The 10,035-nt window shown below is 46.2% G+C and overlaps 1 protein-coding gene across 1 annotated transcript; it reads left to right on the plus strand.

Annotated features, from left to right (window-relative positions):
• Positions 1 to 16: 16 nt before the first annotated feature.
• Ebna1bp2 (EBNA1 binding protein 2) lies at positions 17 to 5,088 on the plus strand. The gene is made up of 9 exons (XM_036180111.1): positions 17 to 177; positions 250 to 333; positions 518 to 690; positions 1,230 to 1,353; positions 2,484 to 2,573; positions 2,849 to 2,924; positions 3,152 to 3,245; positions 4,560 to 4,722; positions 4,852 to 5,088. Exons 1-9 carry the CDS (start codon positions 118 to 120, stop codon positions 4,900 to 4,902), a joined length of 915 nt encoding a protein of 304 aa, XP_036036004.1. The 5' UTR covers positions 17 to 117; the 3' UTR covers positions 4,903 to 5,088.
• The last annotated feature ends 4,947 nt before the right edge of the window (positions 5,089 to 10,035 follow it).

Below are 10,035 nucleotides of genomic sequence, written 5' to 3' on the forward strand. Positions count from 1 at the left end.
AAGCGGAAGCCTGGGTCGAAAAGCCTTAAACGAGTAGAGAGGTTGCTAGTGCTGGTGTGTCTTCAGGGCACGTGGAGTGACTGACGGGCTCATCCCGCGGGATTGGGAGACGGCGAGATGGATACCCCTCCGCTCTCAGACTCGGAATCGGAAGAGTCCCTGGTCTCAGACCGGGAGGTAGGCGGCAGCTGGGCTCGCGGGGCAAGGCGTGGGACGGGAACTTTGGTACTGACGCGCCCCGGTCTGTAGTTGCAGGATGCGTTTTCCCGCGGACTCCTGAAGCCAGGCCTCAATGTTGTGCTAGAGAAGCCGAAGAAGGCGGTGAATGATGTGGTGAGCTCGCTTGGGAATCGGGGTCCTTGGAATGGGGTGTGCACAGCGCCGTGCTACTTGGGAGACAGATGTACCCTGCGCCTTGACCAGGCGGTCGGCTTCATGTGATGGTATTTGAGCTTGGCACTTTGGGCTTGAGAGAGACAAACTGGGTTCTCATGAGCATCCTGTCTGACTTACCTAGAATGGTCTGAAGCAGTGTTTGGCTGAATTCAAACGGGATCTGGAGTGGGTTGAAAGGCTTGATGTGACCCTGGGTCCAGTGCCAGATGTCAGTGAAACTCAACCAACACCCCAGAACAAGGACCAGAAGAAAGGTGTTAATCCAGAAGACGACTTCCAGAGGGAAATGAGTTTGTATGTTGTGTTATGGGTCCTGTGATAGAGAATTACCGGAAGGGGGTAACGTAGTATGCCTGCACCCTCAGGCTCTGAGGAGTTAGCACGAACCTCAGAATGGAGCTAGGGTTCCTCCTGTTTGAAAGACTAGCTCCTTGGTCATCATTTAACCAGAACCCTGCTTGAGGGCTATTCCAAATAACTCATTTAAAGTTTGTGTGGGTGCATCCAGTCACCAGAACAGACTGCCTAGGACGGTTGTGAATGGACTTTCTGTAACGTTAGGGAAAGAGTTCATAGTTATGTGTTAATGGTACCTTTAGTAAGCTCATCGTTTTAAACACCTGATTTGCTTTTAGAAGTATTTCCCTCTTAAAAATGAGTGTGAAGGGAGATTTCTGTTACATATGAAATTAGTGGAGTTTTATCGAAGCTTTTGTTTTGTCTTGTTAGTGCCGGTGGGATGTCCATAGTCCTGAGACTGGTTAACTCCCGAGAGGCAGTAAGAAATGGAGGCCGTTCTCCACCCCTCATTTCACTCTGTCCTGCAATTTCAGCTACCGCCAAGCCCAGGCCGCGGTGCTGGCCATGCTACCCCGGCTCCATCAGCTCCAAGTCCCCACCAAGCGACCCACTGATTATTTTGCAGAAATGGCCAAGTCAGATCAGCAGATGCAAAAGGTAAGAGACAGGCAAATTTTCCTTCTGGAAAGCCAAGGCTTCACCCTGAAGTATGTCCATTCAGCTGGCTCATTTCCTGTGGTCTTTAAAAAGGATTTGTGCTGGCTGTAATCAGTATTTTATATTTATAATTTACTTTATTTTTTATGTGCAGTGGTGTCAGAGTGTCAGATTCTCTGTAGCTGGAGTTACAGACAGTTGTGCTGCCAGGTGGAGGCTGGGAATTGAACCCAGGTCTTCTGGAAGAACAGTCTGTGCTCTTAATTGCTGAGCCAACTCTTCAGCCCCTGTAATCAGTATTTCTGAAGGAGAGTCTTTGCTTCAGAGGCACGCCAGTCACTTAGATAAAATAGGGAGAGAAGAGCTGGAAGAAGTGTGGTCCCTGTAGTAAAGAAGGCTTGTGTATTTCCTTCCTGGCGGGTTTAGTGGCATGGTATATAGGCACAATAGTCTTGTAGTTCTAGGCCCAGCGTTGCCAACAAGAACACTATTGCTTGTAGACAGGGTTTTCTTCTCTGGGCCTCTGTTTTCTAGAAAGTGAGGGGTTGATGTATGGTTCAGATATAATGTAATTTAGAGTTGGGGGCCTTGATCTTCTTTAGCTTTGGGAGGAAAAGACTTTGACATGGAATCCAGGATGTATTTAAATTGTTCGTTTGGTATCAGTCTTCATCTTAAAGAATTCCAGGTGGTGTCCCAAGAAGCTAACCCAGAGACAAGCCCAGATATACCTGACAGTCATGACGACTACTTACACTTAAAATGTGTATTTTACTAAGAGGCGCGAGGTATCAGTGTACAGGAGTGTGATTACATGTGTGGCCCGTTAGAAGAGGGCACTGAAGTTTAGCCTTATTCTGTAAACAGGGCTTGGGAGAAACAGGTCTTGTATGACAAACAGGCAGCTTTGTGTAATAGAACAAGCATGCTTGAAGAGGCAGGGTCACTTTTAAGCTCTGGCTGCACACTGACACTTTTAGTGCCTGGATAAAGGCTCAACTTTGTGGCTGTATTATCCGTATGTGGAAACTAGGAAAGTACACACACTCCATGGCTTTCGGAGTTAATGGACTACTGGAGCCTTGGTCTAGTGTGCTCTGTATAGTAGCTGACAACATCCTGTCTTTTAGATCCGACAGAAGCTTCAGACTAAACAGGCTGCCATGGAGAAATCTGAAAAGGCCAAGCAACTTCGAGCGCTTAGGAAATACGGAAAGAAGGTGAGAAAGAACACCTGCACAGAATAGGACAAGGCAGGAATGCCAGGTCAGATGGCTGTGGTGTGATCTGGTTCTGGCCCTGTGTGAGTTTGGTCCTTACTGGTTTGGGTCTTACTGGTGAAGTGGGTCTGCTGGTTTCCCTGAGCACAGGTTCACTCAGCACCATGGGACACCATGGCCCACCCAACATAGTAGGCAGCCGCTGGTGCTCTGATTGGTAGTCTTTGGAGTCACGGTTGGGATGTATGACTGACCACAAGGTGTCTGTCTCACAGGTGCAGACTGAGGTCCTTCAGAAGAGGCAGCGGGAGAAAGCACATATGATGAATGCCATCAAGAAATACCAGAAAGGTCAGTGCTAAAGGCAGGGGAGCCTGGGTATTGGTGCTTTAGAACTAAGGGAGTATAGTGTCATTTAGTGCTTTGCAGCCATCTTGCTTTTAATCTGCTGGGCGTAGGCTTGGGGAATGGTGTAGGGAATGAGGGGTGCTTCTGGAGATGCATTTAGGGAATAGCAGCCGTGTCTTGAACGATCCTAGAAATACAGTGTGCTGATGAAAATGCTTCTTCCTTTACAGGCTTCTCTGATAAACTGGATTTCCTTGATGGGGATCAGAAGCCTGCCGAACGAGGTGCAAAGGCAAGAGCTAAGGGCCAGCAGATGAGTAAAGGGTAAGGGTTTCAGTTTGGTTTGTCTTATGATAGCCAACAGTCAGTCCGGTGAGGGAACTCCCCAGGGAAGGCTCCAGTGTAGAGTATCGTTGCTTAAGGGGTTGAGACTTTGATGCCATGGGATGGACCTGTGGCCACAGGAATGTGTGAAGAGGGAAGTTGGTACCCGGATCATTTGAAAAGAGCATCCAATGACTGTTGTGCTCCCTGACTCTCAGAGTGATGGCGGCCAGTCCAGCCCGAGGACTTTCGGAGGAAGGCTTCGAGCACCTCCCTCGTAGATGCTTTATTTATTGTGAGGCAGTGGTGTGTGCCTCAGTGCTATGAAGATTGAAAGGGGTTGGGGGCTCTCTGTGCCCCTTTACAGTCTCTCTTTCCGCACAGGTGGGCTCACATTTTGAAGTCTTAGCACAGTCTGGGAATGGCTTCCTGATGGGGGACTGTCCCACCTGAGCCTAATGTGAAGCACGTGAACATCTGAGCAGGAAAGTGGGAGAGAAGTGTTTGAGGAAGAAAGAATCAGCAGAGCCATAGAGAGCCATAGTGAGCCAGTGGGTTGCATGTAAGGAGCGCCTGTACTTGCCCTCACTGGAAACACTGTGAGGCCAGCAGCTAGTTAGGGAGCCTTCATCCTTGGCATTAGGGGGACAGACACTGGCTTGGCTCAATTATTTATGAGCAGGTCATGTGCCCATTTTGAGAAGGTGACAGGTGTGTGTGTGTGTGTGTGTGTAAATAAATGGCAGTCAGGGAAGTGGAGACTTGACTAGGTGATAGTACAGCAGCCCTGCTGAGCAAGGGTAATGGCTCAAAAGTGCCATGTGCAGGGAAAAAAAAGTGGGGTGTGGGCTGATGAAGATGTCAGAAGAGCAGGGTGCTGGGCAGATAGTAGAGACCCCAATCCCAAGCTGGCATTTCCACAGGAGCTGGAACAAGCCCAGGAGGGGAGGTGTGGTGGTTTGGCTAGGCTGAATTTGACAAGTTTTAAATTTTATTACATCTCAGTACTAACTGGATTTGTCTTTGAGAAGTAGAGACAGCTAGGGCTGAACTATCGGGATTGAGTTCAAATGGATGCCTGTAGAAGCAGGAAGATGGATGGTGTTGATAGAGCCTCTTCTGGGTTCTCCTTCTCTGGAGTTACGTCATTAATAGATGAGTTTGCCTGGGTGGTTTGTAGTGAAAATGTAAGGCCAAGAAGAGACCTGGAACAGCGGGGCCTAAGAACTTTGCAGAAACGAGCCTGTGCCTGTCACCGGGCCACACGGCCCATCAGGTTTACGGTGCGGTTATCTGTGGGCCCACCTTTTTCAGGCCCAGCGCCAAACGACGGTACAAAAACCAGAAGTTTGGTTTTGGTGGAAAGAAGAAAGGCTCCAAGTGGAACACCCGTGAGAGCTACGACGATGTCTCCAGCTTCCGAGCCAAGGTGGCCCATGGCAAGGGCCCCAGGAAACCTGGGAAGAAAGGGGCAAATGTAAGTGAGGGTCCAGGTCGGGGCCAGTTCAGTCTGTTTTCAACTCCAAATCTGTTCCTCTTGGTTCCTTCTCACCCTGGCCAAGTACTGTGTGACGACATAGGAAATTTTCTTTTGTCTTGTCTGCAGAAGCGACCAGGAAAACGCACAAGACAGAAAATGAAGAGTAAAACCCGCTGAACAGCATTGTTTTTTATAAAGAACCAAAGAAAAGGGCGAATGTACAGACTACAGAACACAGAGCTTTTGTCTTTCCTTTTGAAGAAAAATCTTTTACTAAATTAAACTTATGAAGGATACTCTTGGATCAAAAGCAAAGACTAAAAGATTGAGAAGTTTGCATATTAAAGAATATTGCTGATTATTGGTAATGCCTTTCTTTGGAAGCTGCACGGTGAACCTACACTTCTCACTTTTTCCTCTCTTCCCCTCAGTCCCTGAGCCAGCAGAGCCGGTCGCTGGAGAGGAAGGTCTGTTGTGATCACACGGCCCCTGGCGTAGCCCCTGGCTTTCCTCAGTTAATTCATCTTGCATTCTCCACTTACCTTCTTTGGTCCTTTGTTTTTCTAGATGCCGGTAATGTTAGCCACATAGACCGACCTTGGTCTGTTTTAGCACATCACATTAGTCCCTGGGCCTGGTGTCCCCTGTCTTGTGCCTTTTATTGTGCTCCATTTTTTTCAGTATCTTTTTTTTGGTTTTTCGAGACAGGGTTTCCCTGGGTAGCTTTGTGCCTTTCCTGGAACTCACTTGGTAGCCCAGGCTGGCCTCGAACTCACAGAGATCCGCCTGGCTCTGCCTCCCGAGTGCTGGGATTAAAGGCGTGCGCCACCACCGCCCGGCTCAGTATCTTTTTTAAGAAAATAGGTAAACTTATATCCCCTGTTTCTGAAACTGCCTTTAGTTTGACTGATGTGAATTGTTGCTTAAGATGGTGAGGGCCCCACCCCTTTGTCCTGGATCCTCCTGTTGCCATGAGGAATGAGGGGCTTTTCCCATCTTCCCATCCTTCCCTCCCAGAGCTCCTCTGATATGGGAAGCCCATGATTAGGCTTCTTGGAAAGATTCAGGCTTTGCTTTTATTTTTGTGTTTGTTTGTTTGTTTGTTTGTTTTTCTTTTCTTTTTTTTTTTTTTTGCGAAAGGGTTTCTCTACATAGCTCTGGCTGTCCTGGAACTCACTCTGTAGACCAGGCTGGCCTCGAATTCACAGAAATCCTCCTGCCTCTGCCTCCCGAGTGCTGGGATTAAAGGTGTATGCCACCATGCTTGGCAGATTGAGGCTTTTCTCCCTGCCATCTTATCATCCTTGGAACTTCTGCTTTTCCACAGTTGCAGTGTCCAAAAGCTTCCGGGATGGGAATGGTAAGTTTGAGAATTATTTTCTACGGTTTCCTTCATCCTGTCTGAACTGTCTCCTTCCTTGTACATTTGCCTTCTTTTTTTTTGTTTTTGTTTTTGTTTTTGTCTCATGTAGCCCAAGCTGGCCTCAAACTGATCCTTCCTTTACCTCCCAAGTGATGGGATCACAGGCATGTACCATCATTTCCCCGCTCATATTTGTTAGTTGAACATTTATGGCTTTAGTGTATGTGCGCACAGTGTGTTGATGAAGTCAAGGCAATTAATGTTTTTGTCTCATTCTCACTGCTTTGCATCCAGAGCTTCCTACTAGCTCCTAAAATAACATGACTGTGGCTTAGTCAGGTCCACTGTGCTGCAGATCCTTGAATTTACTATTTTTATAGCCCTCTTCATCCTGTCTCTCACATGCAAAACATTGCCCACCTCACAAGCTAGAATCCTAATACAGTCCATTCTACATCCAATAGTCCTTAAGTAGTCCCTTGTTTAGGATTACACTGCTGGGGTTGTGTAGTAATCTACCTTGTTGTTCTATCAGAATATCTGAGTTGAAGTACTTCATAAAGAAGGAGTTTATTTAGCTCAGCTTTGGAGGCAGTTACATCTGCTCAAACTGATGAGGGCAACATGGCCTAATGGTATCTTGATGACGGGAGATTTTACAGGAAGACAGGTACTGGGGCCAGCATTATTGTTCTTTAACTGGCTTTTGTAAGAACTATGTGACAACAAGAAGGAGGAGGACTCCAGGGTCCAGTCATCCAGCTACACAGCAAGCTAGGAGTAAGAGTAAGATTTACAGAAATAAGGGGAAAGCCCAGAGGCAAAAGATAGGATAATTAAAAGTTAAAGCTGGCTAGAAACAAGCCAAGCGGAGGCTGGGCATTTATAATTAAGAATAAGCCTCCGTGTGTGATTTATTTGGGAACTGAGTGGTGGGCCCCCCCAAAAGAGCATAAACAACATTTTGACACCCAATGAGGGCCTCAAATTTCCATAGTGCCTGAGAAAGCTTTAAGAAAAAAAAAATAAAGGGAGGAGAAAGCAGTAACCAGAGAAGGAAGAAGTCTGAAGGGGCCAGCCACCCAGCTACACAGCAAGTAAGAGAACAGGAAAAGCTCAGAGGCAAAAGGTAGATGGGATAAATTAAGGAAAGCTGACAAGAAACAAGCCAAGCTAAGGCTGAGCATTTATAATTAAGTATAAGCCTCTGTGTGTGTATTTATTTGATAGCTAGGTGGTGGGCCACCCAATGAGCAAAACAACCAACAACGTGTACCAATTCCACCAGTCAATGCCCCTAAGACCTGATACCTTACTCTAGGACTCTTAAAGGACCTGCCACCTCATCATTCCACCATGGAGAGGATCATGTGCCTTCAGCACACGAGCCCTTGGGGGCAGATGGTGTCCAGACACAACAGGCAGCTTTTCCTAATATCTGATGAGCTGGTTGGTCTGAGTTGGAGATGCTGAGATGCGGCGTGTGGGTGCTTGGGTCCCTTCAGATGCTGGTCCTCCGTGTTAAGAGGGGAATAACCAGTTTGTCTGCCTTCTCTCTGGTTCTGAAACTGCTCTGTTTTTAAGGAAACTGAAAACTAGAACCACATGTATTATTAAGCAGAAACTTTTCATGTTTTCTTATGGCATGGTGGTGCACATGTGGGATAGTTCTGGTTTTACATGCTAGTGAATTTCTAGAACCAAGTAAGTAGTTTTGGTGAGCTCATTTCAGCTAAAAATTCTGATCACACAGGTGTGTTGTCAGAAGACCCAAGATTAACAGTTGACAATACTGATGAAGCCTGGGAGTAGTTTAATCACCTAGTTATTCCAGTGGGAGCCTCAGAAGCAGGAGCTTGGAGTTCTGTGTGGAGCATACTGAGATTTAGGAAAATAGTTTGCAGTGATGATTTATGGATGCTGCACCCTTTAAAAGTTTAGAAATGAGATCCCCTTTTTTTATTGAGCAAAGGCAGGAGAGTCCATTGTACTAGTTCAGTATCTTCTATAGGACTTCTTTCATTTCCTCTATCATCCCAGCCCTCAGAATAAAGTGATCAGTGTGCAGAGTAGTATCCATATCGCTTGAAGTGTGAATATTTGTCATATGCATGGATAGTGAGGTAGTTCCCAGTGCAGAGTATTTGTTCTTTATGCTCTGCACAATTGCAGTGTGGATGAATTTCACTTATCGACATGTTAAATAGCAGCTGGTTGATAATGCTTCACATTTCCATCACTTAAGTGTTGCTGGGAGTGGTTTTGTAAAGTAGAAGTCGCCTGTCAGTTCTTCAGTCCACAGGGTCACTACCTAGAAGACTCGTTGCTTGGTGATCTTGTATCTGTTACTCATTTTAAAAAGACACATGAACAGCACAGTGTGTGGTTCTGTTGCCTTCTGCTTCCTGGTCATAAACTCACATGTAATTTGAGTCTTTAGGAGAACTGACCCTCAAAGACAAATGTGCGCATAGAACTGCAATGCCAGGACTGGTATACCGCTCAGAAAGAGCTGATGTGGGATGTCAGCACTAGACGTTCTAGATGGGAGACATCCACCCAGAGACCGTGCATGGTAGAGAACGCAGTGACATGAGCATGATGATGTTCCAAAGGAAGTGGCAGTTGCAAGAGACTTAAGAGCCCCCCGAGAATTCAGACATTGAAAGCACAAACGGTTAAGATGTCAGAAGGGAATCCAGCACGGGAGGAGGGAGAAAGACAGTTTGCCAAGGCAGAGAGAAGCAGCGTTGGGCCATGAGATGGCTCAATGGTTAAAGGTGCTTGCTGCCAAGCCTGAGGTCTTGGATTCATTCCCAGGGACCCACATGGCGGAAGGGCAGAACTAACTCCTTCAGGTTGTTCTCTGACCTCCATATGTGTGGACACACATACACAATGCAAAATGTAATTTCAAAAGGAGATGTTTCATGGTAGAGTGCCTGCTTATTGCCTGCTGGGTCCTGAGTGCAGTTCAAACCAAAAAGCTTATTCAATGTCACAAACTGTAGTAAGATAGATACCTTTTCTCTTTACAAAGATAAACATTTGGGGCCGGGCGGTGGTGGCGCACGCCTTTAATCCCAGCACTCGGGAGGCAGAGCCAGGTGGATCTCTGTGAGTTCGAGGCCAGCCTGGTCTTCAGAGCGAGATCCAGGAAAGGCGCAAAGCTACACAAAGAAACCCTATCTCGAAAAACAAAAACAAAACAAAACCAAAAAACACCAAAAAAACCCCAAACCATTTGGATCATAATATGCTCTTTTACATTACAGCCTACTAGACATTAATTTTACAAAAATTGTCCAGCATCTAACAGTCAATGTTAAAAAAAAATACCTTAGCTGATTTTGTAATGGGTCACAGAATAATTGTAATTACTTTCCCAAGGATTACAATCACTATTATTACAGCCACTACCGTACAAAATGAAAACGATATTTTGGGTGATTTGGGGGAAAGGTGAAAGCAGAAGTATGGTGACTCTGGAAAGGAACAGGTCAACAGGAACACAATGATCACATTCAGAGGTTAACCTTAGGACAAAAATTCTCAGTGGGCTGGAGAGATGCTTAGCAGTTAAGAGCATTGGCTGTTCTTCCAGAAGACCTGGGTTCGATTCCCAGCACCCACATGGAGGCTCACAACTTTAGTTCCAGGCATCTGATGCCTTCTGGCCTCTGCAGGTACCAGGCACACACATGGTGCACATACTTACATGCAATCAAAACACCTATACACATAATCTAAAAAGTCTGACTCAGTTTATATCATAAACTAAGATTCACCTCCACACATCAACTCCACTATTTAGGCACTGAAGTGATTGGAATGCTTTGCAAATTGAAGACTGAATGCCCAACAGGACCTTCCAGTGTTTTTAGTATAAGATACTAAGTACAAGTCATTGGCTGTGGATCTCTGCATCTGCCTCCATCATTGGAGAA

This window comes from Onychomys torridus, chromosome 2 (genome assembly GCF_903995425.1).
Source record: "Onychomys torridus chromosome 2, mOncTor1.1, whole genome shotgun sequence".
Classification (NCBI taxonomy): domain Eukaryota; kingdom Metazoa; phylum Chordata; class Mammalia; order Rodentia; family Cricetidae; genus Onychomys; species Onychomys torridus.